Source organism: Hyperolius riggenbachi, chromosome 2 (assembly GCF_040937935.1).
Source record: "Hyperolius riggenbachi isolate aHypRig1 chromosome 2, aHypRig1.pri, whole genome shotgun sequence".
NCBI classification, from domain to species: Eukaryota; Metazoa; Chordata; class Amphibia; order Anura; family Hyperoliidae; genus Hyperolius; species Hyperolius riggenbachi.
This window is the reverse complement of record NC_090647.1, coordinates 138019379-138046893: the sequence shown is the minus strand read 5'-3', so window position 1 is coordinate 138046893 and position 27515 is coordinate 138019379. Positions and strand designations below refer to the sequence as shown.

General features: G+C 45.1%; 1 protein-coding gene across 1 annotated transcript; it reads left to right on the top strand.

Annotated features, from left to right (window-relative positions):
- Positions 1-1260: 1260 nt before the first annotated feature.
- Positions 1261-11680, top strand: CCDC89 (coiled-coil domain containing 89). The gene is made up of 2 exons (XM_068267486.1): positions 1261-1850; positions 11219-11680. The coding sequence occupies exons 1-2, from the start codon at positions 1308-1310 to the stop codon at positions 11639-11641; spliced, it is 966 nt and encodes a 321-aa protein (XP_068123587.1). The 5' UTR covers positions 1261-1307; the 3' UTR covers positions 11642-11680.
- Positions 11681-27515: the final 15835 nt, after the last annotated feature.

Genomic DNA, 27515 nt, shown 5'->3' with positions numbered 1-27515 from the left:
AAAGAAAGTTGTGTGCAGATCTGAGACTGCAGTTGGTTTGGTATCTAACGAGTGAGGGGATGTACGGGGGACAGAGATTTTGGAGAGGTTTATAGGTTAGGGTTAAGAGTTATGAATTTGATTCTCTGGATAATTGGTAGACAATGAAGAGCCTGACAGAGAGAAGCATGTAAATCTATTTATTTTTTTTTAAACAACCTTTAAAGTGAACCTCCGGACTAAAAATCTACTCAGCAGAACTGAAAAGGCTTGGTGTTTCTTTAACAGTTTCACAGCATCAAAACTTTGTTTTTCTTACCAAAGCATCATTTTAGCTGCATTTTTAGCTAAGCTCCACCCATCAAGGAAAACTGCCAGGGGCTTTTTTTTCCCTGATGCTGTGCAAAACATGATGGGATTTCCTATGTTGTTATTCACGTTGCCTAGCAACTGGGAGGGGTGATCAGCACACAGGACAGTTGGAACTGTGTCTCATGCTCCCTGTCACCTCCTTTCAACCAAAAAGATGGCTGCCCTCATGAAATCAAACATTTGCCTGTTCTTTTAAAACAAGGTGGGTAAGAGATTATATTACCTATCTATTTTAATTAACATAACTAATGTAACTTAATGACAGTATGTTTGTTTAGGCTGAAGTTCCTCTTTAAGTATATCACATTGTTAGGGGGTGTGGTTACACGTAGCAGCAGTTGGAACTGTCTATTTTATTTATGTCTGCCAGTAGTAAAGATGATGACATGCAGGCTGCTAGTTTATCAAACAATATGAATAAATTATATGGCAAATATCAATAATTTATTGATTTCTCTTCTATTTTTTAACTTCTCACTTTGCAAAGTATTGATTTATCCCCCCCCCCCCCACACACACACACACACACACACACACACACACACCACCACCACCACCTTTTCCACTGCAGTCCCTCTTTAAACCTACTTTCATATTTGACCTGACCTAAAGTTTGCACAATGTCACAACTTTTAATTAGGTAAATACATCCATTTAAATAGATTTGCACTTTGGTCAAAGAAGGGGATATTAGAGAAGGAGAGAGGGATAATGGGGATTTACTTGCAAGAGAGGTACAGTTCTGAGCTATGCAAAAAGTCATTTTCAAGTAAATAAATAAGTAAAAAAAAAAAAGAAGCCAAATAGCATGGGGGAAATCATAGAAAGGAATTCAACTTGTACATTCCCCAGTTTTTAAGAGCTGAGCTGGGCGCATGCGTGGAATCACACTGTATCAACCGTCGCCATGGAGACGTTGGGCGCGCAGATTTCCGCAATCAGTGCAAGCCGCAAACATGCCGGGGGACAACCAGGAGAGCACCCTGTCCTGGGACGAGAAGACGGAGAACAGCATGCTGAAGTCCCGGCTGGACGAGCAGTCGCAGCTGATCTGCCTGCTGAAGCGGAGGGCGGATGACAGCCTGCTCCGGAGTCAGGGCTTGGAGAGGATGAACGAGGAGCTGGAGAAGCGGGCTGCCGAGGTGCAGAGCCTGCTGGCGGCGGAGCGGAGGAGAGGAGACCAGCTGGACGAGCGCTTCAACCTGCTGGCCTCCAACCACCAGGAGATGATCCGCTTCAAGGACGAGTACAAGCGGCAGAACGAGGAGCTGCGGGCCGAGTGCGGGAGGCTAAGGGAACAGCGCCACCCCGAGCTGCTGGAGAAAGAGAGGAACATCCATGAGCTGCGGGCTCAGCTAGAGGCTGCTCACACCCACATCAGCCAGCTGCAGGGGAGCCACCAGGAGGAGCTGGCAGACCTACAGCTCAGGCACACACAACTGCTGGAAGAGAATAGAGCCCAAACACAAGAGCAGCAGATTCTGTCCCAAAGGCTGAAGGTTGGTAAGATTGTGGGGGCTACTAGTCTATGTGGGGGACCCAGAACACTTACTTCTTGCTGCAACTTTGTCGCTAATTTGTAAGAAATTGGGGACCCAGCGGAAAACACTGTTCACACCACCAAACAAATAGGTTTAGTAAAGTTGAGCACGCGGAGGCGGTAATCAAAGCGAGCACTGCGTCTTAAGCCCAACAGCTGAAGGTAGGCGAAGGTCCGGGTGTACAATTTTAGTGTTAATGTTTCTAGCTGGGTCCCCTATTTCTTACACGTTAATGGACGCAACCAAGTTACTGGTAGCAGGGAATGCCCATTGCTAAATGAGTTTTACTGCTGGGTCCCCTCGACTAGACTAGTGCTGATTGTGGAACCTTTCTTCACAACTGGTCTCATTTTTGGAGCTAATGTGCTTGAGGTGACCCACTAGTCTACTTTCCCCTGCAGATTACTAGGCACATCCCCAGCATCCTTGCACAAGGCACAAGTATAGCTCATGTGCATCCATGTCCCCAGGAGCTCTGTACTACCACAAAATTATTGTTGCAGCAGCAACACTGTTCCTTAATCTTTCAATCTTTCCCATTCAGTGACATATACGCCTCCAGACTCTGACTGGATGGCTTTGGAATGGGGCATGTCTTTCTTCGCGGATTATCCGAGCATCTGCCTGCAGGAGGCATGTCCACTACTTGTCCCCTTCCACAGCCATCCAGTCAGGGGTGTCTCTCCATGAATGGCGTTTGGAAGAATGGTGCTAGCCAAAGCATGCACAAACGCAATTTTGTGCACGTGGTACAACGCACTGCTGGGGGGTGTCAGTTTTAGCATGAATCAGCGACACTAGCACAAAATAACCGCTAAGTGCTAAAATGTTCCCAGGTGCATTACATTCCAACGCGCCACACATGTTTTCGAAGTTGCGTGATGATGCAACCATACCTTTTGAGATGTTGCCTGGTGGTGGGTCACCTGGCAAGCACTTGAGATATTACCTATAGGAACAGCCACATATGTATCACCCAAGTAACAACTTGGTGATGTAGCTACCAAGTCTTCAACACGCACCCTTCTGGCAAGGCTGCCCAACATTTATTCAGCTTGCTTGCTCAGCACTTAACATGGGTATATGTTGGTGTAGTTACCCAGTGTCAGGAACCGGCCCGCGGCACGCCTGCGTATACGGTTCCCGACTGCGGGTTTGACCAGACTGAGAGGGGAAGCAGCCTTAGTCAAGCTAAAACAAGGCTGGGACCCCTCAGAACACCTCTCACTGCCACCACTAGCGGTTCGCTAGACACTTCCACTCTGCTGTCGAGTCCTCAGCGCGCACTCCGCGTTTTCGTATTTGGGTCAGCTTTGCGCTTAGGCCAAATACGGGAACGCCACGCACCCACACACACACAGTTGCAATCTTACACTGTCGTGAAGCAAAGACCCACTAACAGTCGTTCCGAACGATACTGTTAGCCACTCTGTTGTCGCTACTCGCACTGGCGTTGTTCGTACGGTGGGTCAGCTGCGCGCTTAGGCCAACGTATGACAAACGCCCCCCCACACAATGCAATTACAATTTCATATGGTAGTGTTGCTCAAGCGTACAATTAGGCATGAACTTATACACGGTTACACTTCAGTCTCTTCTAGGCTATGAGTGTTAGTTTAGTACGGCAGAAGTCAAACTTATTAAATAATAATTTAATATTCTAGAAAAACATAGAACAATGCAGAACTTAATATATACAAAAAGATTACAAAAAACAAAGTAAAAATAGTTACAAGATAAAAGTTACAAAGATAACACACACGGATATTTGCGTAAAATAAAAATGGGGATTAAAAAAAACGTTACCAACTTGAAGGTCTCAACGTTGTCGGCAGGAGCATGCCGCTTGTTCGACCGGAAGTCGAGATCGACTCTAGCTATGCGCTAACTCCCAGAGCAGATGGTCACTAGGCATTTGCCTCTGCTTTTTATACTCTGAGCTACGCCTGGAGGCTGCAACTTCCTTGGGGAGGGGAGGAACTAGGTTTTAATTAAATCTCAGACGTATTACATTTCCAGGTAAAAGTCTATACATCAAAGATTGTGAAGTGAGTCTTTTAACTCCAGGTGAAAACTTGATTAAGGCTTTTTCCTGTCTCCGTTTTATTAGATGTCATTTACAGGGTATAGTTTTGCACCTCCACTAATGATTTAATTTCCACAGGTAAAAAATGGTATCAACAGGACTTCACCCATTTCTAATAGCCTGTCATGTACATTTCAAACGTTCCTGTGTTAGTCTCCAGGCTCTGGTCCTCTTGCTTTGTGTATTGAGACAATGGGCCGTCTCCTGAGTTCAAAAGCCAGGCAGATAATCCCATTAGCACTCTCAGAGGAACTGCATACAGACTCAAAGCACCTCATATGGTCAAGACAATCACCCATTTCCTTGCCCCAAGCAACTCAAGGTAACCTGCTCCCTTCTGGCAGAAAAAAATGAAAGAATATGTTCCTGTTATCCTTAATATCATCAGCACCTCAATATATCTCCACACCCAGCACTTGAGGGAAAGCTTCCTCGAGTAGCCCCCAACATTTAAGATGCAGCCTCAGGATGTAGGTGCCCAACTCTGAAGGCACAGCTTTCCAGTGCAGCCTCCCAACAGTTGAGTTGCAGCTTACTGGCATAGCTGTCCAGCTTTCAAGATGCACTGTACTGGTAAAAATGGCCGTCTCTGGAGTTCTTCGCGTGCCAATTTGCCAGTTTAGCTCTACAGCATTCAGAATGCCGCTTGCAGAAGCAGTTGCCCAGCACTCGCTGCAGTGTACTGGTGTAAATAGATGGCACTGGAGGTTTAGCTTGTCAGTGTAGTTCCCAAGCTCTCAGGATGCAGTTTGCAGATGTAAAAGCCCAGTACTTACAGGGAAACTGAAGTGAGATTCAGAGCCGGGACAAGGTCCTCCAGCACCCAAGGCTGAGACACCAAAGTGCGCCCCTCCATCCCTGCCACCCCAGCCGTCACACACTGATTGCTATTAGACTAAGAGGCGCCACAGGTCCCACAACCTCCCCAACACCTTAATATCTAGTTATCTGGCTTGCAGTCACTGCCATGTATCCCCTTTTCTTATTTCTTTCTGCTTCAAACACAATTAGGAATGACAGCTGAATGAATTCTGCGCTCCCTCCTACACTGCGCCCTGAGGCTGGAGCCTCTCCAGCCTATGCCTCGGCCCGGCCCTGGTGAGAGGGATATAGAGGCTGCCATATTTATTTACTTTAAAACAATGTTCATTGCCTGGCTATCCTGCTGATCCTCTGCCTCTAATACTTTTAGCCATAGACCCAGAATAAGCATGCAGATCAGATGTTTCTGGCAAAAATGTCAAGATTACCCACATGCTTGTTTCAGGTGAGGGATTAAGACACTACTGAATCTTAAGAGATTAGCAGGACTGCCAGGCAACCGGTATTGTTTAAAAGGAAATATATATGTCAGCCTCCATATCCCTCTCGCTTCAGTTTCCCTTTAAGTCACAACTTGCCAGCATGGCCATTCAGCACTCTAAACTCAGCTTGCTGGTGTAATCTTCCTGTTCCCAAAACGTGAACCATACCGCTAGAGAGGTTACATTTATTTATTGCACAAAGTACAGAAGTGCAGTGTAGAAAACGTTGTGCAGTTCTAATTAATGCAAATTTACTATTATCGGTTTATACAGGAAAGAAAATAGGAAGCTGAACTGAGATTTTACTATAAACTATTACAGAAAGAGGTTTATCCTTCACTTTGGACTCCTAACTCTGAAATCTTCCATATAATGGCCTCCTGTTAGGAACGCTCTCACACATAAAACACGTAAATTATTTATCATTGGAAATGCACATGTATTGATTGTGGGCTGTAGTTTGAAGTCTGGTTTTGAGCCATACTGCTCATCCCTGCAGTGCATTGTGTGATTTATAAGCCTATTATATTTTCCATCTTCCATCAGCTGCTCTTATTTCTCATAGGTATTGTCACAGTTGTTCCTTGTTCCATGGTCACCAGGGACTATAGCTGTGGATTCCCAGCCATGTGCATGCAATGTGAACACTGCCTCTTTGTCTATGATTGATTTTGTTAGCATAGGTGTGGAAGACAAAATCCAACTTTTTCTAATTTCCACTCAGTCTTCCTTTCCGCACTGAAAGCCTGGTGACAAATGACATTCATTCTGTAGCTGATATAGAGGCTGAGGGTTGGTGCAGGGGTGTCAAACTCAATCATGTAAAGCAGTGCTGTCCAACTGGCGGCCCGCAGGCCGCATCCGGCCCGCCAGGCCTCCAGTTGCGGCCTGCTCGTCTCCCCGAGATGCAGGCATGGCGTGCGCTATGGGCGCCATGCCTGCTCTCTCTTGTGTGGCCTCTCCTGTGTCCCCACTGCCTCACAGCTCACTGCTCAGACCTCACAGATCGCGGCGACTGAGGCAAACAGATTGCGCATGGTACCCGCTAGTGTTGTCCGGATCATGAACGATTCGGATCTTTGATCCGAATCTCTTTTGTGAGTCGAATCATCCAAATCATCAAAATGAGTGATTCGGATCGCAAAAGGGGCGGGGCCAGGAGCGACACGCCCCCCTCAGCGGGCAGCGGGGTCCTGGAAGCAGAGCAGAGATGGATCGCTCTGTTGGAGGGGAGCCAGGGACAGGTAGATGAGAGAGGGGACATGGGTGCCACTGCCAGATATGTGGAGAGCAGACATACTGGCTATAACGTGCTGCTCATTACAGGCTGTCTGTTCGTAGTTGTGCACACAGTGAACACATTGGAAACTTTTGGCTCAGCTCAGCACAGCTCAGTAACTTTGCAGGCACTGTGTTTTGCTGTGCAATATGATCCTCCTGCACTCGCTCTAAACAGCTGCACATATCTTCTGGGAATGCGATAGGGAATGCTTTCTTTCACTGTGCTACTTTACATTCATAGTGTACAGATGAACATATAGGTGAAATATATGTAAAGTATATGATTGCAGCATGTGGGTATTGTGTGCAAACAAACATTTCTGCTCTCTGCTCGTCCCTCCTCCCTTCTCTGTCCACTCCCTGCCCTCTGTCCATCTTCTCCCCTTCTCTGTGTGTCCACCCCCCTCCCCTTCTCCTGTCCTGCTAGTCATTTCACCCCCGAATGCTTCCGTAGTAAAATGATCCGAGATTCGGATCAAAGATCCGGATCTTTTTAATGATCCGATTCGAATCATCCGGATCATTGAAAAGATCCGAACTTCCCATCTCTAGTACCCGCACGGAGTACGTCACATGCGGAAGTGACATCATTAGTCACTTCCGCATGTGACGTTTTGCCGCGCGGGTGTCATGCGCGCTCTGCTTGCTTCGGTCGCCGCGATCTGTGAGGTCTGAGCTGTGAGGTGTGAAGCAGCGAGGACACAGGAGAGAGAGGTAACGGGCGAGGCACGGGGCACCTGTCACTATCTAGCTGGGGGGCACCTGTCACTATCTAGCTGGGGGGGCACCTGTCACTATCTAGCTGGGGGGCACCTGTCACTATCTAGCTGGGGGGGGCACCTGTCACTATCTAGCTGGGGGGCACCTGTCACTACCTCAGCTGGGGCCACCTGTCACTATCTAGCTGGGAGGACACCTGTCACTATCTAGCTGGGAGGACACCTGTCACTATCTAGCTGGGGGGGCACCTGTCACTATTTAGGCGGGGGGGGACACCTGTCACTATCTAGCTGGGAGGACACCTGTCACTATCTAGCTGGGGGGGCACCTGTCACTATTTAGGCGGGGGGGACACCTGTCACTATCTAGCTGGGGGGCACCTGTCACTATCTAGCTGGGGGGGCACCTGTCACTATCTAGCTGGGGGGGCACCTGTCACTATCTAGCTGGGGGGGCACCTGTCACTATCTAGCTGGGGGGGCTTCTGTCACTATCTAGCTGGGGGGCACCTGTCACTACCTCAGCTGGGGCCACCTGTCACTATCTAGCTGGGAGGACACCTGTCACTATCTAGCTGGGGGGGGCACCTGTCACTAGCTGGGGGGGCACCTGTCACTATCTAGCTGGGAGGACACCTGTCACTATCTAGCTGGGAGGACACCTGTCACTATCTATCTGGGGGGGGGGGCACCTGTCACTATTTAGGCGGGGGGGGACACCTGTCACTATCTAGCTGGGGGGGCACCTGTCACTATCTAGCTGGGGGGGCACCTGTCACTATCTAGCTGGGGGGACACCTGTCACTATCTAGCTGGGGGGGCACCTGTCACTATCTAGCTGGGGGGGCACCTGTCACTATCTAGCTGGGGGGGCACCTGTCACTATCTAGCTGGGAGGACACCTGTCACTATCTAGCTGGGGGGACACCTGTCACTATCTATCTGGGGGGGCACCTGTCACTATTTAGGCGGGGGGGGGCACCTGTCACTATCTAGCTGGGGGGGGGCACCTGTCACTATCTAGCTGGGGGGGCACCTGTCACTATCTAGCTGGGGGGACACCTGTCACTATCTAGCTGGGGGGGACCTGTCACTATCTAGCTGGGGGGGCACCTGTCACTATCTAGCTGGGGGGACACCTGTCACTATCTAGCTGGGGGGACACCTGTCACTATCTAACTCGGGGGGCACCTGTCACTATCTAACTGGGGGGACACCTGTCACTATCTAACTGGGGGGACACCTGTCACTATCTAGCCTGGGGGGGCACCTGTCACTATCTAGCCTGGGGGGGCACCTGTCACTATCTAGCTGGGTGGACACCTGTCACTATCTAGCTGGGTGGACACCTGTCACTATCTAGCTGGGTGGACACCTGTCACTATCTAACTGGGGGGGGCACCTGTCACTAACTGGGGGGGCACCTGTCACTATCTAACTGGGGGGGGCCTCATGATTGCTGAATGTCTTGTTGGGGGCCTCATGATTTTTTTGGGGGCCTCATGATTGATAAATTTGTCTTGTTGGGGGCATCATGATTGCTAAATGTGTCTTGTTGGGGGCCTCATGATTGCTGAATTTGTCTTGTTGGGGGCCTCATGATTTGTTGGGGGCCTCATGATTGCTGAATTTGTCTTGTCGGGGGTCACATGATTGCGAACTGCGAGACTATGGAAAAGCTGAATCCTCATCATGAGACAATAGCATTAAACCTACTTTTTTAGTTTTTTAAAACGGAAAATAAAACTGGGAGGTTCTAAAAAAAAAATACATTTTTCAGGAGTAGGATGGATGAAATTGTTTATCTTCAGAGTTTATTTTCAACTTGGATTTTCCATAATGGTCTTGTCTGAGTTAAAACGTTTGTATGTAGTTTAAATTGCTGTTGCCACTTTGCGATAGATAAGTGACTTTTGGGTTGCAGTTTGGGCACTCGGCCTCCAAAAGGTTCTCCACCACTGTCCTAATCTAATGTCCCACATTGCTAAGTTCATGTAAATTTGTCTCCACCCGTGGCCACACCCACATTCTGGTCCATGGCCACACCCATTTTTGGTGTGGCGCGTGCTCACAACGGAACCCCCATGGTTTTTGGCGCGCTGTGTGCGCCACGCAACTTCACCAAAATCTTAAATTGCATTTCGTGGAAAGTGATGCCAATCTAATTGTCCTTTAATTGCATTTTTTTCCGGGGGGGGGTTCTCTAGCAAGAACCTTCGGCCCTCCACCATGGGGTCTGAAAAAAAAATGGCCCTCCATGCCTGTGAAGTTGGACAGCACTGATGTAAAGGACCAAAATCTAAAACATAGTCTAAGTCACAGGCCAAATTGCCTCAAATAAAGTGGCCTAAGTATTGTGACTGGGGGGGGGGGGGGAGTTCCCTCTCCATCCTCTTCTTCATAGTGGTGCAGTGAAATAGATTAATATGTATCTGCTCCAGTGCTGTGTTGTGTCACCTCTAAACTTCCTGACAGCCACATGCTCTATGCTGCATATCTCTGGCTGCATGTCTGTATGCATGTCATGTGATCGGAAGCTGGAGGTATGTGAGTATAGAGTGTGAAGCTACTAGGCAGAGGAGACACAACCCTGCACCAGAGCAGATAAATATGACACTACTTCTCGACTCAGCTATGTGGGGAGAAGGTAGCAGGGAATGGGGTGTGTGTGTGTTTTACCAGCCATGCAAGGGAGTTCGATCCAAGGAGGCGGCCCTATGCTAATTTCTCAGGGGTCCCATGGGGTGTTGCTGTACACAGGCTCATACTGACATGGGAAGTCCGTGTACTCTTATTATTTACTGCTCACAATGCTTACACATTTGAAGCTTTTGAGGGACACATTTGGCCCACGGGCCTTGTGTTTGACTCCTGTGCTCTAGAGAATGAATGGTATTGTGGGGTATTTTCCTTAGCATGTTCTGGGTTTCTTTGTGTTTGAATATCTGCATGAAGATCACAGTATAAAGCAATGCCTTCTTATGCTGTGTTTGTGGCACATTTTTACTGCATTTCAAGTGCATGGGCCCTAAGGTAATGCAAACACTATATTTGCTTTAAAGGGCAATTGAAGAGAGAAGAATATGGAGGCTATAAAACAATACCAGTTCCCTAGCAGCTCTGCTGGTCTATTTGGCTGTAGTCGTTTCTAAATTACACCAGAAACAAGCATGCAGCTAATCTTGTCAGAAACACCTGATATGCTGCATACTTGTTCAGGGTCTATAGCTAAAAGTATTAGAGGCAGAGGATCAGCAGGGCAGCCAGGCAACTGGTATTGCTTGAAAGGAAATAAATATGGCAGCCTACACATACCTCTCACTTCAGTTGTCCTTTAAGCACTTGTGCTGTGCAGACTATGGCTCTTTGAAAAGTCCTCTCACTTAAAAGTTAATGTTGGTCAAGGTATAGAGGTGGTGCTGGTGAAACAGTTCATTCGGGTGAGCGCTTTAATTACAGCGCAGGTAGATTTGGGTGCAGCCGGCGCCACCATAGACCATAATAGGAATTACAGCTATAGCAGCGCACAGGGAGTAACTCCGGCGCTGTCAGAAGATGAAGCTGAAGTTACTTTTATAACACAATAATTTGGATTCCAGCAATTGCTGGAAGCCAAATTATTTCATTCCCCACTATCCATGGCAGCCTGGAGGGGGAATGGTATTTAACGCCGCCGGGACTTGTGCAGCAGCAGGATCAGCTACATACCGGCTGTATCCTGCGCCCAAGTCCCCCATTCGGGTGCCTGCTTGTGGTGTAAAAGTTGGGTGGCCAAGCTTGGTTATTATATAGCTCATATTCTGATGGGAGCCCTAGATATTGGTTTTACAACGCATCTCAGAACAGAGATAAAAAAAAACTTGTTCTAACCCCTTAACACACTATCCAAAAATAACACAATATTTTTCCCACGAAAAATATGCATTTGTCTTGTAGGAATCAGAAGATTCATGTCGCCAGGTCAGAGAAAAGCTGTCCCGTGTGATGGAGTTGCGGAGTACTGAGCAGAAGGACGCCGACAGGAAGTTGGATGAACTGAATAAAGAGAAGCAGGAGCTGCTGCAGCTGTGCATGGAGCGTGGCCGCACTCTGCAGGAGCGCCAGAGAGAATCAGCCGAGATGAGTAACCGCCTACATGCCGCAGACAAGGCACGGAAGGAAGCAGAAGAGCGCTTTCAGAGAGATGTGATGGCTGTGGATGCAGATTCCAGGGTTCAGGAACTGAATGCTAGGCTTGGGGACAGTGACAAGGAGCTGGAGCAGCTAAGGAAAGAATTTGAAGCCTTTAAGAAGCACAGTGCAGACTTGTTAGCCAAAGAGCGGGAGCTGAATGCCAAACTCCGACACTTGATTGGTTAAGAGACCACAAGCACGGCAGTACAAAATATTCATGCTGTACTGACTGTTTTCCATGTTATTTAACAGTTTCCAGCGACTCGACATATACATCTATTTAACTAGATCTGCCAAAAATAGGCATAAGTAATAATCTGAATTCCCACTCTTCCACTGAGATTACTGATGGGAAGGACTGAGCCACATACCAGCATAGACTTTACTGTGTATAGGTGCTTTCCCTGTGCTGGGATCTCATTTGAGAAAGAATTATTTTGACAAACAAAACAAAAAACATTCTCACCTAAGGAGAGGAAATGCTCTGGGTCCTATAGAGCCTTCCTGGTCTCCTCATGGTCCCCACGTTCCAACGCTGTCTCCCCCGTTTGCAGTACCTGACTTCTGAAGTCTTTGGGAGCCTGAGTACTCCTGCAGACAGGCCTCTCCATACTGTGCATGCACGAGCATGCTCTCTCACGCACTTGCACATGCGCAGTATAGAGCCGCCTGTCTTCGGGAGCACTCAGGCTCTTGAAGACTTCCGAAGCCTCCCGCGGCTGGGGATTCAAACGGAGGAGCCAGCGCTGGAATGTGGGTACTGTAGGAGTAACAGGAAGGCCCTATAGCACAGTTCCCCAACCCTGTCCTCAAGGCCATCCAACAGTACATGTTTTGCAGAAAACCACAAACATGCACAGGTGGGGTAATTAGCATCTTAGCAGAGCTGATTAACAACCTCTGTGGACTTCCACAAAACATGCACTGTTGGTGGGCCTTGAGGACAGGGTTGGGGAACGCTGCTCTATAGGATTCAGCGCCATCCCTCTCCTTAGGTGAGTATGTTTTTTTTTTTTCTTTTTAAATACACTTCAGACTTGCGTTCACACCCAGCTATGTGACATTTTGAACTAAAGGGAGATTTTGATGCATTCCTCAATGACTGATGAAGTAGCACTCTGGTGGAGCCACTGCCTTCTAAACAGCAGCTTGTGGGTTCAGCTCTCCTCTTTGCTGAGTAATTTAGCTGCCTGAATATTTAGGTATTTTCCTCTTAAATATAATGCAGCAGAAGGAATGGCCAATAAGATGCTAATAATTCCGAGCAGATGCTAATTTTATGCAAATGCAGGCTACTTGGAAATGAACCAATCAAAATCAGCAACTATATAAATTTACATAATCGGAATTATTTGCGTTTCATTGGCCAATCATATGCAGCGGCTACACAGGACAGCACACACAGATGAAGCCCTAAGAACCACTAAGTCCTTGTTTCCACTGGAGTGCGCAGTGTGTAAAAAAGGCAGCAGAGACAATTTTTTATTTCCCACATGCAAATTGAAAGCAGCCTATTGATCTCCAGAGGCTGTCATTTTGGTTCCATTTTTTGTGTGGGGTAAAATGGAGCGATTTAGCCCTAGTAGAAACTGGGCCTAAGAGGTCTAATAGGGTGCAGAAAAAAAATTAGTTACAAAACAGTTTCAAGCAAATCTGTACTAAAAAAAAAAGATACTTAACTATGGAGAAAGAAGCCCCTGGATCCTATTGAGCCTTCCCTGTCCCCTTTCTGTATTTTCATTCCCCGGTGAAGGTACCTTCATGAGCCCTCAGAAAGCTTCAGCAGCCCAAACGCAACTGGCTTCAGAAGCCTTTGTGTTCCTGAGTGCTCCACAAGACAAACGTCTCTGTACTGCCGATACGGTACTACACAAGTGCTTCCAGACACTTCTGAGAGCTCACGAAGGTGTATTCAACCAGATGGTCAAATAGCTTTACCGGGAGGATGACAAAGCTGGAATGAGGAGACCGAGAGGAGACAGGGGAGGCTCAGTAGGATCCAGAGCCTTCTCTCTCCATAGGTGAGTGTCTGCCTTTTTTTAAGTATCAGACCTTTTTTTTTACTGTAAAGTGTACCAGAGATGACATATTCTTACCTTTTTATACATACCTGGGTCTTCCTCCAGCCCCATGAGCATGGATCGCTTCCACGCCACCGTCTTCCGCTGCCTGCAGCTCCGGTACCGGGTCCCATAACTTCCTCCAGTCATGGCCAGTCTGACACAAGTGAAGTGCACTATTTACGTATCTCTCTGGCAGCTGCTGGGGAGATACATAAATAGCGCACTTCCTCTTGCGCAGACTGGAAGAAGTTACGGGACTCGGTACCAGAGCTGCAGGCAGCGGAGGACGGTGGCGTGGAAGTGATCTGTACCCATGGGGGTGGAGGAAGCTCCAGGTATGTATAAAAAGGTAAGTATATGTTGTCTCTGGTACACTTTAAAGGACAACTGAAGTGAGAAGAACTGGTATTGTATAAAAGGAAATAAATATGGCAGCCTCCATATATTTCTCACTTCAGTTGTCCTTTAAGTTGGACAGTAAGAAATGGCAAGATCAGTCCAAGGGATATGGTGAACAGCGTTTATCCAGGGGAAGGGAGCTGTCGCAGTGTGTAAAATGGGATGTCTGGGTAATTTTTAAACTACACTATATACGGTACTTTCTAACAAGGTTAATAGATTAATGTAATTTTCGCAATAGTGCCCCATTATTAGCAATTTTAGAGTGTAGCTTTATACAAGGTACATAAAAATAAAATTGGTACTTGTGTATCTTATTTTGTATACAATAAGTATATTTTTGTTGTACTTCAGCTTTTTCTCTTTTATATCATATACATTTGTGCCTAAATATATATTTTTTAACTTTAAATATTAAAGAACTCTTCTAGCATTTTAAGAACTCTTCTAGCATGATCATTTAAATATTTTTTTTTAAGGTGGAAATAGAAAATCAAGGTTTGCTTGTTTAAAAAGCAATATTTATTGGGCACAATAAAAAAATAAAAATCTCCTCCCTACAGTGTCCAGGTATCCCTAAACACGCAAGTCAAAAACGTTACCCTAAAAAAAGTGGTGACCATATACAGAGCTCTATCAAAAATATTAAGCAGTGACCAGTCAGTCAATACTGCAAAAAGTGCTGTATGATGTTGTTACAGTGGCAAGCCACATGTTGACTATATTAGCTACTCTCAAAAGTGATAACATCTTGAGAAAGCCTGTGGAAATTGGGCAAAACATGTACAGTGGGTGGGACTCCGTCCGTGTGATTAGCAGAGTTACCACCTGTGCTTTTTTAACGATCTTCCTGGAAGACTGACCTCACACATGGCAGTGTGTGCATGATTGCACTATTGGACATTGTGCCCTGCATTACCACAACCATATTCCAACCATATTCCCATTCGCTGGAGACACACTCCCAAGAACTGATTGTTCTGTTTTGTGGATCTTTGAACGTCGGATGTTTTGAAGTGGATAAGATCAGATCCATTTGTATGTTCTTCTTATAATGTGTTTACACACAATAAAGCATTGGTTTATGAACCCTATTTCTGGGCCCAGCTTGATTCACTTTTAAGAATGACTAATGGAGTTAACAGGTGGTTTGCTTCTGTAACAACATCATGCAGTACTGTCCGGTCACTGCTTAGTGGTAATATGTTGGATAGAGCACTCTATTAGACGTCTGGTTGTGATGCCTGTTTATGCTTTCATGATTGTTTTTTATGGGTATGTCTTTTGACTTCCATGTTTAGGGATACTTGAACACTGAAGGGAGGGAAGTTTTTTTGTGCTAAATAAAGTCAGATTAAGTGGACCTTGATATTCTATTTCCATGTATACAGTACCCCATTACAGTAGACTTCAAGGGACCTGGCCAAGAAGTTTTCTATATCAGGATTTGTCACACATGGTATACTTACAGTGGGTTGCAAAAGTATTCGGCCCCCTTGAAGTTTTTCAGCTGTAAGTCTTTTAGAGTATGTCTCTACCAGCTTTGCACATCTAGTGACTGAAATCCTTGCCCATTCTTCTTTGCAAAACAGCTCCAGCTCAGTCAGATTAGATGGACAGCGTTTGTGAACAGCAGTTTTCAGATCTTGCCACAGATTTTCTATTGGATTTAGATCTGGACTTTGACTGGGCCATTCTAACACATGGATATGTTTTGTTTTAAACCATTCCATTGTTGCCCTGGGTTTATGTTTAGGGTCATTGTCCTGCTGGAAGGTGAACCTCCGCCCCAGTCTCAAGTCTTTTGCAGACTCCAAGAGGTTTTCTTCCAAGTTTGCCCTGTATTTGGCTCCATCCATCTTCCCATCAACTCTGACCAGCTTCCCTGTCCCTGCTGGAGAGAAGCAACCCCCGAGCATGATGCTGCCACCACCATATTTGACAGTGGGGATGGTGTGTTCAGAGTGATGTGCAGTGTTAGTTTTCCGCCTCACAAAGCGTTTTGCATTTTGGCCAAAAAGTTCTGGTGCTCTGGTCTCATCTGACCAGGTGCTCTGGTCTCATCTGACCAGAGCACCTTCTTCCACATGTTTGCTGTGTCCCCCACATGGCTTGTGGCAAACTGCAAACGGGACTTCTTATGCTTTTCTGTTAACAATGGCTTTCTTCTTGCCACTCTTCCTTAAAGGCCAACTTTGTGCAGTGCACGACTAATAGTTGTCCTATGGACGGATTCCCCCACCTGAGCTGAGTCACCATGGGCCTCTTGACTGCATTTCTGATCAGCGCTCTCCTTGTTTGGCCTGTGAGTTTAGGTGGATGGCCTTGTCTTGGTAGGTTTACAATTGTGCCATACTCCTTCCATTTCTGAATGATCGCTTGAACAGTGCTCTGTGGGATGTTCAAGGCTTTTGAAATCTTTTTGTAGCCTAAGCCTGCTTTAAATTTCTCAATAACTGTATCCCTGACCTGTCTGGTGTGTTCTTTGAACTTCATGGTGTTGTTCCTCCCAACATTCTCTTAGACAACCTCTGATGCCGTCACAGAGCAGCTGTATTTGTACTGACATTAGATTACACAAAGGTGCACTCTATTTAGTCATTAGCACTCATCAGGCAATGTCGGCAACTGAGTGCACTCAGACCAAAGGGGGCTCAATAATTCCACACCCCACTTTGCAGTTATTGATTTGCAAAAAATGTTTGGAATAATGTACGATTTTCGTTCCACTTCTCACATGTACACCACTTTGTATTGGTCTTTCACATGGAATTCCTATAAATTTGATTCATGTTTGTGGCAGTAATATGACAAAATGTGGAAAACTTCAAGGGGGCCGAATACTTTTGCAACCCACTATATATAGGTGCATGGCCAGGGCCTGGCGACAGGGTTTACTATAATTTTCAAAAAGAAAAATAGAGCATAGGTTGGCACCCCACTGTACCATAATCAAGGGGGACACCAATGGGGGAAGTAGGTCTACGATCCATTAACAATTTAACCACTTAACGACCGCCTAACGCCCATAGGCGTCGGCGGGTCGTTAGTGGTATAGCATGGAAACGGCCGCTCGATCGAGCGGCCTTTCCATGCCAGTTCACGGAGGCTGTCTCCGTGAACATCCGGAGAGCCGCCAATCGCGGCTCGCCAGCGAACTGTAAACAGCCTATCGGCTGACGTTGGTCGTTAAGTGTTTAAAGAGGAACTCCAGTGAAAATAATGGAAAAAAAATGCTTCATTTTTACAATCATTATGTATAAATGATTTAGTCAGGGTTTGCTCATTGTAAAATCTTTTAAATCCCTGATTTACATTCTGACATTTATTACATGGTGACATTTTTACTGTTGGCATGTGATGTCGCTGCTGCATGTTTTTTTGGCAGTTGAAAACAGCGATTTCCCACAATGCTGCAAGGTTAACAGACAGAAAACTGCCAGGAGTACGTGCTCAGAGTTTCTTGTGGGAGGGGTTTCACCACAATATCATCCATACAGCGCCCCCTGAGGGTCTGTTTGTGAAAAGGAATAGATTTCTCATGTAAAAGGGGGTATCAGCTACTGATTGGGATAAAGTTCAATTCTTGGTCGGAGTTTCTCTTTAACTCTTTTAAAACTTGAATAATTTTGCAAACAACATTCATGTTTATGGAAGCGGTAGGTGACCGTGAGGCTAAGTTCACAGTGGGACGTTAAAGTCGCACGTTAAAACAGAATTTAACGCAGAATAACTCACTGCAATGAAAAATCAATGCCCCATTCACAGTGCACACGTTACGTTAGTGACTAACGCTGCACGTTAAGTAAAAGTACTGCATGCAGTGCGTTATACACGTTATTAGCTGCGTTGGACTGTTTGCACATGCTCAGTAATGACTTGGATGCATACTTTTCATTGCCTGTATTTTTTACTGTATCTGCTGTATGCGACAGTAACGCTGCGTTGCCACTTTTTGGGCGCGTTGCGTTGTAAGCTTGCGGTGCGACTTTAACGTGGCATCAAAACGCAACGTCCCACTGTGAATCTAGCCTCAGGCAAAGAGGAGTTGGGGATATTAGTAAGGGGAAAGGTTTTTTGGACTAGTCCTATCAATTGTGCCTTTGGAGTCGAGGTTGGCAAAGATTGCAAGCAGCTGCACTAAACATGAGACACCATTTAGCTTAAAATATCCAGACTAGGATATAGGATATTATCAGTAGAGTGTTTTAGGTTTAGATTTTGTCTCCTCAAATTATCATTTTGGCCAGCAGTTTGTTATTTGCACTCTATATCGGTATTCATCTGTCCAGAGCAGCCAATGCTTGGGAAAATAGAAATCAGCTGACTTGATTTCAGCCAAGTTAGACTACGATACATACACTGCATAATACATACAGTGGTTTGCAAAAGTATTCGGCCCCCTTGAAGTTTTCCACATTTGTCATATTACCGCCACAAACATGTATCCATTTTATTGGAATTCCACGTAAAAAAACAAATACAAAGTTGTGTACACATGAGAAGTGGAACGAAAATCATACATGATTCCAAACATTAAAAAAAAATAAAAAAATAACTGCAATAACTGAGTCAATACTTTGTAGAACCACCTTTTGCTGCAATCACAGCTGCCAGTCTTTTAGGGTATGTCTCTACCAGCTTTGCACATCTAAAGACTGAAATCCTTGCCCATTCTACTTTGCAAAACTGCTCCAGCTCAGTCAGATTAGATGGACAGTGTTTGTGAACAGCAGTTTTCAGATCTTGCCACAGATTCTCGATTGGATTTAGATCTGGACTTTGACTGGGCCATTCTAACACATGGATATGTTTTGTTTTAAACCATTCCATTGTTGCCCTGGGTTTATGTTTAGGGTGGTTGTCCTGCTGGAAGGTGAACCTCCGCCCCAGTCTCAAGTCTTTTGCAGACTCCAAGAGGTTTTCTTCCAAGTTTGCCCTGTATTTGGCTCCATCCATCTTCCCATCAACTCTGACCAGCTTTCCTGTCCCTGCTGAAGAGATGCACCCCCCGAGCATGATGCTGCCACCACCATATTTGACAGTGGGGATGGTGTGTTCAGAGTGATGTGCAGTGTTAGTTTTCCGCCACACAAAGCGTTTTGCATTTTGGCCATAAAGTTGCATTTTGGTCTCATCTGACCAGAGCACCTGCTTTCACATGTTTGCTGTGTCCCCCACATGGCTTGTGGCAAACTGCAAACGGGACTTCTTATGCTTTTCTGTTAACAATGGCTTTCTTCTTGCCACTCTTCCTTAAAGGCCAACTTTGTGCAGTGCACGACTAATAGTTGTCCTATGGACAGAGTCTCCCACCTGAGCTGTAGATCTCTGCAGCTCGTCCAGAGTCACCATGGGCCTCTTGACTGCATTTCTGATCAGCGCTCTCCTTGTTCGGCCTGTGAGTTTAGGTGGACGTCTTGGTAGGTTTACAATTGTGCCATACTCCTTCCATTTCTGAATGATCGCTTGAACAGTGCTCTGTGGGATGTTCAAGGCTTTGGAAATCTTTTTGTAGCCTAAGCCTGCTTTAAATTTCTCAATAACTGTATCCCTGACCTGTCTGGTGTGTTCTTTGAACTTCATGGTGTTGTTCCTCCCAACATTCTCTTAGACAACCTCTGATGCCGTCACAGAGCAGCTGTATTTGTACTGACATTAGATTACACAAAGGTGCACTCTATTTAGTCATCAACTCTAAAAAAAGAAAGGTTGACTGTATAGGACTCCTAAAGGATGAAGGTGGAAACTCAATGGTGGATGACCAAGGTAAGGCAGAGTTATTAAATGCTTTCTTTGCTTCTGTCTTTACAAAGGAAACAGCACTGTTGCAAACTACAGAGGCGGAAGAGTCTCAATCTTCTAACTGTAATATTAAATACTTAACGCAGGAAGAAGTAAAGGCAAGACTAAATAAATTAAAAATAGACAAGGCACCTGGCCCGGATGGCATGCATCCTCGGGTCCTAAGGGAATTAAGTTCAGTTATAGATAAACCCCTTTATCTTATCTTTTGTGACTCTCTTGCAACTGGCAGAGTCCCAGTGGATTGGCGTACAGCCCACGTTTTCCCATTATTTAAGAAGGGCAAAAAATCAGATCCAGGAAATTATAGACCTGTAAGCTTAACATCAGTTGTATGCAAACTATTTGAGGGGTTACTAAGAGATACTATACATGACTTCATAGTAGAAAATAATCTTATTTCTCAGCATCAACATGGGTTTACTAAAGACAGGTCCTGTTTGACTAACATGCTCAGCTTTTATGAGGTAGTGAATGCTAATATGGATATTGGGAATGCTGTAGATGTGATATACTTAGACTTTGCTAAGGCCTTCGACACTGTTCCCCACAAAAGTCTGGTGCAAAAGATGAGGATGCAAGGACTGGGGAAGAGTCTGTGTGCTTGGATAGGGAACTGGCTAATGGACAGAAAACAAAGAGTTGTGGTCAATGGATCATACTCAAAATGGGAGACTGTTAGCAGTGGGGTCCCACAGGGGTCTGTACTGGGTCCAGTGCTCTTCAATTTATTTATTAATGACCTAGTGGATACAGTAGTGAGCAATGTTGCTATTTTTGCAGATGATACAAAATTGTGCAGAATCATCAACTCTAAGGAAGATAGTGTTATATTGCAACAGGATCTGGATAGGATGGCTATATGGGCACATACATGGCAGATGAAATTCAATGTTGACAAATGTAAAGTCATGCATTTTGGTCGTACCAATGGTCTAACACCATACAAAATAAATGGGATACAGTTGGGGACATCAAACTTGGAGAAGGACTTAGGAGTACTCATCGACAACAAGTTAAATAATCGTACTCAATGCCAAGCCGCTGCAGCTAAAGCTAACAAAATTTTGGGATGCATTAAAAGGGAAATAAAAACTCGAGATGCTAGCATAATATTGCCCCTGTTTAACTCTCTAGTAAGGCCACATCTGGAATATGGAATTCAGTTCTGGGCACCACATTACAAAAAAGATATTGCAGTTCTAGAGCAGGTGCAGAGACGAGCAACAAAATTGATACGTGGGATGGAGGGTCTCACTTACCAAGAAAGGTTAGATAAACTGGGTTTATTTAGTCTAGAGAAAAGACGCCTTAGAGGAGATCTAATTAACATGTATAAATACATCAGAGGGCAATATAATAGCTTGGCGGATGAGCTTTTTGTCCCTAGGCCTTCTCAAAGGACTAGAGGACATGATCTGCGCATGGAGGAAAAACGTTTTAGCCATTTATTTAGGAAAGGGTTCTTTACAGTAAGAGTGATTAAGATGTGGAATGCATTGCCACAGGAAGTCGTTATGGCAAACTCTATACCTGCATTTAAAGGGGGCTTAGATGCTTTCCTTGCGTTGAATGACATCCATGGCTACAATTACTAGGTAATGCCAATGATGTTGATCCAGGGATTTTATCTGATTGCCATCTGGAGTCGGGAAGGAATTTTTACCTTGTAAGGGTTTTTTCGCCTTCCTCTGGATCAACAGGGATATGTGAGGGAGCAGGCTGGTGTTGTACTTTGTACTGGTTGAACTCGATGGACGTATGTCTTTTTTCAACCAAAGTAACTATGTAACTATGTATTAGCACTCATCAGGCAACGTCGGCAACTGAGTGCACTCAGACCAAAGGGGGCTCAATAATTACACACACCCCACTTTGCAGTTATTGATTTGCAAAAAATGTTTGGAATAATGTACGATTTTCGTTCCACTTCTCACATGTACACCACTTTGTATTGGTCTTTCACATGGAATTCCTATAAATTTGATTCATGTTTGTGGCAGTAATATGACAAAATGTGGAAAACTTCAAGGGGGCCGAATACTTTTGCAAACCACTTTACATAGACATGTGACTATGGTCGGGATTAGATTGTGAGCCCCTCTGAGGCAGTTAGTGACAAGACAATATACTGTGTACAGCGATGCGGAAGATGTCGGCGCTATGTAAATACTAAATCATAATAATAACAATGTATTACTATTTCAACTCTATAAGCTGCTGAGCTCTTTAACATTGAAATGTCTCCTCTTGGTATTAGAAGGGCCTCTAAATGGGGGCGTGGCCAGCTATGGAAGCGTGAGGACGCACTTCTCCTCAGCTCCTCAGAACCCGCAGCATAATCCTGGCTGGACACGGTAGGAGACGCCGCCACCGAGCCTCCCGCACAGCCACACGTGAGGGCAAACTCAGACAGGACCCGGAGATGACCAAATACGGGCCCCCTGTCGTCTATGACGCCGCGGAGAGGCTGGCGAGATTCGCCAGGACGGACCCACAAAATGGCGCCGAGGACAGCATGTCTGATGACACCGCGGCTCCCGCACATACCTCCTCACCCACACCACCGGCAGAAGAAGAAGCATCCGCTGGGGGACTCTCCGCTCAACACCTTCAGGAGCAGGTACCCCAACCCTTACCCCCCAGAATGGAGGGGCGAGCACTAAAAGGCAGAGGTGAGGGAGACCGGGAGCAGGCCCAAGATGGCCCCGGGGAGGAGGAGGGGGAGAAGCCGGAACCTACCAGGGCAGAGCTGATGGAAGCTATTCATGGCCTACAGTTATCACTAACCTCTAGACTGGACTCAATACATGCAGAGATGTCCTTCTTAAAAAACGATTTCAGCAAGCTAAAGGACAGAACAAAGGAGACAGAGCGCAGGGTGGGACAGCTGGAGGACATTGTTCAACCTTTGCAGCGTACACAGACAGTCTTAACACAAAAATCAGACATGCATGCATTTAAAATAGATGATCTGGAAAACAGGTCCAGAAGATCCAACCTTAGATTCGTGGGCTTCCCTGAAAAAGCAGAAGGTAGATATCCTGAAACATTCCTGGAAAACTGGCTGAAGGATCATCTTCCTGATTTAAAGCCTTCGCATGCATTTGCAATAGAAAGAGCACACCGTGTACCAGGAGGGCCTCCCAAACCAGGCGTCAATGATCGCCCACTTATTGCAAAACTACTCAACTATAGGGATAAGATTGAGATTCTCCGCGCCGCGCGGGATGCCCCGGATCTGACGTTTAATGGGGTGAAAATCTCAATATATCAGGATTTTTCCACAGAAATACAAAAACAGAGAGCTACCTTCTTTAATGTTAAAAAATCACTTAGGGAATTACAAATTCCATATAGTATGCTATTCCCAGCCAAATTGCGTGTCCAGTATGACTCCAAAACACACTTTTTTACTTCAGCAAGCGAAGCCACTAGTTGGATGGAAGGACAAGGAATGAAAATGTCCACTGTGAAACCTCGTCCACCCAGGAGATAACTTTCTTGCCACTAATAACTTGCGGAGTGTATTGCTTTGCCTTTGTCATAATCGGGGAAACACCCCATCCTACCCCGGGAGACCACTTTCCAAACTTTGAATAATAAGACACCTAAATAATAGACTTTGGTTGAAAATGTCAGTATAATCATCGCAACGCTGATTTAAGCTAACACCCCGAGAAATATACAAGACTCAGCGAAGAAATGAGGGGGGAGTAACCTCTCTTTACAAGTCATGGCTGACAGCTCTGACTAACATTATAGAAACTTATGGCTCATTAGTCTCCTATACAATTAGTTTTGGAAAGTTTCAATTATATAAGTTGTGTAGTAACCTCGTCTGTCCAGTAGATGGCAGCAGAACATTATTGAATCTAAGGGAGAAGAACCTTATTCAAGGAAAAGCTGTTTACTGCCTGGTAGCATTATTTCTGGCGAACTTTATAATATTAAGCATTGCTTATGATGTCTGAAATAAGTATCTAGAAGTGTATAGGGGATTGATTTCCTACTGGTTTATACTCTCACATGAATGACCTTTGTCTCCCTTACCTCCTTGAACCCTATTGCCTGTCCCTTCTACTACCCCCCCATCCCCCTCCCCCCTGTGCTCTTCCTTCCCTCTCCTTTACACCCCCCCCTCCTCTCTCCCCTTATTATCCATCTGAACATTATAGGTGAAGAATTGACGTTCTTGCATGAGGCAATGACCAGGGCAATGTGTACATGTGTATATCTGTATATTTATATATATACTAGGCACAATCTGCACTACTTACACGAGCTGTATACTATCTTATCTAAGGGATGGCCAGATGTGGCCCCACATCTCCTACGCTAAATTGTCCGCAAAATCTCTAAGTCATATTATACAACTAATATTGCGGGTTCTGGGTAGCTGGCCCAATGTAACTGCTCCACTCAGGTTAATGGGAATTGTTAGGGATAAAGGCTCCCAAAGGTTTTTATTTTGGAGAGCAGGGTGGGATAAAGGTTGGGTTGTATGTGTTGTTAAGTTGTGGTGTTCTTGGTTGTTCTTCTGCACAGGTTGTATCACAGTGAAACTGTCAGTTAACAGATATGATAAGCCCTCATTTCAATTTCACAATATGAACCATTATAAATGCAGCTAAAAGTTATTACCTGGAATGTCAGGGGCCTAAATAATAATATTAAGCGCAAACTGGTATTTGAGTATCTCAAACAACAGCAACCACATGTGATTTGTCTTCAGGAAACCCACCTGCTGGGCTCCAGAGCCCTTTTATTAAAAAAACCATGGATAGCCAAATACTACCTGGCACATTTCTCCTCATTCTCCAGGGGCACTGCTATACTTATAAGTAAATCATTTCCTGGCCAAATTCTGACATCCATCACTGATCCCAAAGGTAATTACGTAATTATAAAATGCAATCTAGAAGGTCAAGTCTTCACTATGGTATCTATGTATATCCCTCCCCCATTCAAAATCCAAATATTAGAGGGGATGTCCTCAAAACTCCACAATATACTGGAAGGTCCCCTAATGATTTTAGGGGACTTTAATGCTATAATAGATCCAGACTTAGACAGACTGAATAAAAGTCACCGCTCTTTCACATCCTTTCTGGATTGGATCAAGACCTATCAATTGTATGACGTATGGAGATGGAAATGTCCCTATAAGAGAGAATTCTCCTGCTACTCTGATAGTTATAAGACAATGTCACGTATTGATATGGTCTTGACTTCCAAAGATATGCTCCCTTATATCAATAATATACAATATTTATCACACGGCATATCAGATCATTCCCCACTGATATGCACTATTACTACTCCAGGATCGGGATGTGCAGGCCTCTGGAGAATGGGCTCGGTGTGGTTGGAGGATGAAAGTGTATTAACTGAGTGTCAAAAAAGCATGTCATATTATTGGCAGGAGAATGAAGGTACGGTGAGTGAGGATGTCTGTTGGGACGCCGGAAAAGCGGTGCTGCGAGCATCATTCCGCTCAGCCATGTCCATAATTAGGAACAATAATAAAACTCACCAGGAGTATATTAGGAAAGAATCAGAAACATGTAAAGTACAACTAATCTCAGACCCCAGCCCAAGCAGGTACACACACTGGGAGTTAGCCAGGAGAAAACTGGAGTTAGAACTACTTAATAGTATTAAACGGAAAGATATAATCCATAAACAAAGCCAATTTGAACACGGTAATAAATGCGGAAAATTATTAGCATTTTTTCTCAAAGCACACAATGACACAACAGCTATATCAGCAATAACACAATCTGATGGAGCGTTATTGGAAACGTCTACAGACATGGCAGAAGCATTTAGGAATTTTTATGAGCAAGTCTATTCTTCTCGGACAAATATTAATGATAAAGAGACAAAGGCCTTTCTTGAACAGCTCTATTTACCAACTCTAACAGAGGCGGAGGCTGAGTCATTAGACTCACCCATTGGTCTGGATGAATTAGGAATAGCACTAGCGTGTCTTAACAAAGGTAAAGCCCCGGGACCCGATGGAATCCCAGTAGAATGGTATTCCAAAAATAAAACAGACATTTTACCGCGGTTGGCCTCGCTCCTTCCCAGTATATATGAAAAAGGGGAACTGCCCGATTCAATGAGAGATGCGTTGATCACTCTTATCCTAAAACCGGGTAAAGACCCACTAGCATGTGATTCATATAGGCCGATCTCTCTGATGAACACGGATACCAAAATCTTATCTAAAGTGCTAGCAATCCGGCTAGAAAAAGTAATACAGAAGTTGGTTCACCCGGACCAATGTGGCTTCATTGGGGGAAGGTCGACTAGAATGAATATACGCAGACTCTTTTCAAACATTCAATTTCCTCATTCAAACTCCAAAACTAGAATAATTTTGTCCCTTGATGCCAACAAGGCATTCGATTCTATTGAATGGCCTTATCTAACTCAAGTACTTAGAAGCTATGGCTTCGGTCCCCGCTTTTGTAAATGGATCCAAATTCTATATACCAAGCCGGTTGCGAGGGTCAGGGTCAACCAGACTATATCTAAGTTCTTTCAAATACATCGTGGAACTAGGCAGGGATGCCCGCTATCCCCTCTGCTTTTTGCACTAGCTATAGAGCCACTGGCACAGGCAGTGCGGGGGAATCCCAATATTGTAGGCCTTAAGATTAATAACACAGTGGAGAAAATTTCTCTATACGCAGATGATATGCTCATATACCTGGCTGACCCTGGCCCTTCCCTAACCGCTGTCCTAGAGCTATATGAAAGGTTTGGACAAATGTCAGGTCTTACTATTAATTGGACTAAATCGGTCCTATTCCCTTTGGACAAAATTGACCATAACACAATCTCCCCACTGTCTAATCTGTTAATAGTGGACAGGTTCAAGTATCTGGGGGTATGGGTACACAGAGATATTCGCTCCTTTGAAACCACTAATATCCAACCTGTTCTTACCAATATAGAATCTCAGTTAAAGCGATGGTCGAATCTACCACTAAATCTATATGGCAGGGTATGTTCCATAAAGATGATTATAGCCCCTAAACTACTGTACGTGCTCCAGATGTCTCCAGGCTGGCTCCCACAAAAACTTTTTAGAAAGATAGACTCTACTATAACCAGTTTTCTATGGGCAGGCAGTACCCCAAGAATAGCACTACGAACTCTTCAACTACCAATTGCTGAGGGTGGCTTTGCTATGCCTGACTTTCAAGCATACTACTATGCTTCTCAACTAGTGCCTATACAGTACTGGCTGAGCTCAACAAGAACGCACTCAGACATGAATACGGAGGCGGACATTGCCACCTCCTACGAAGCGTTATGCTCTGCCATTTACAGAGGTAAAGTCCCCATAGGAGATGAGGGCTCATACTTAATCCAACACACTATAAAGGTATTTAAAAGGGCCCGAAGGATATGCGACCCTTCCCCCAGTACTATATCTCCCAACTGGCCCTTATGGCATAATGACCAACTCCCGGAACTAAAAAAAATTCCGGATATCCATTTCTGGTGTAGAGTAGGTATCAAATACATTAATCAGTTATACTCTGAAGGATCCTTCAAGGATTTCGCCACTCTGAGGCAGGAATATCATCTCCCTCCACACTCACTATTTCGTTACTTTCAGATCAGACATGCCCTTAAATCTCAACTTGGCCTACACGGGGTTATATTAGCCCCAATGCCACTAGAAGCACTGCTCCTACAAAAAGACTCTAGTAAACTAATATCAAAGTACTACAACTGTGTATTAACTGCTAAACTGAATAATATTCGCAATAACT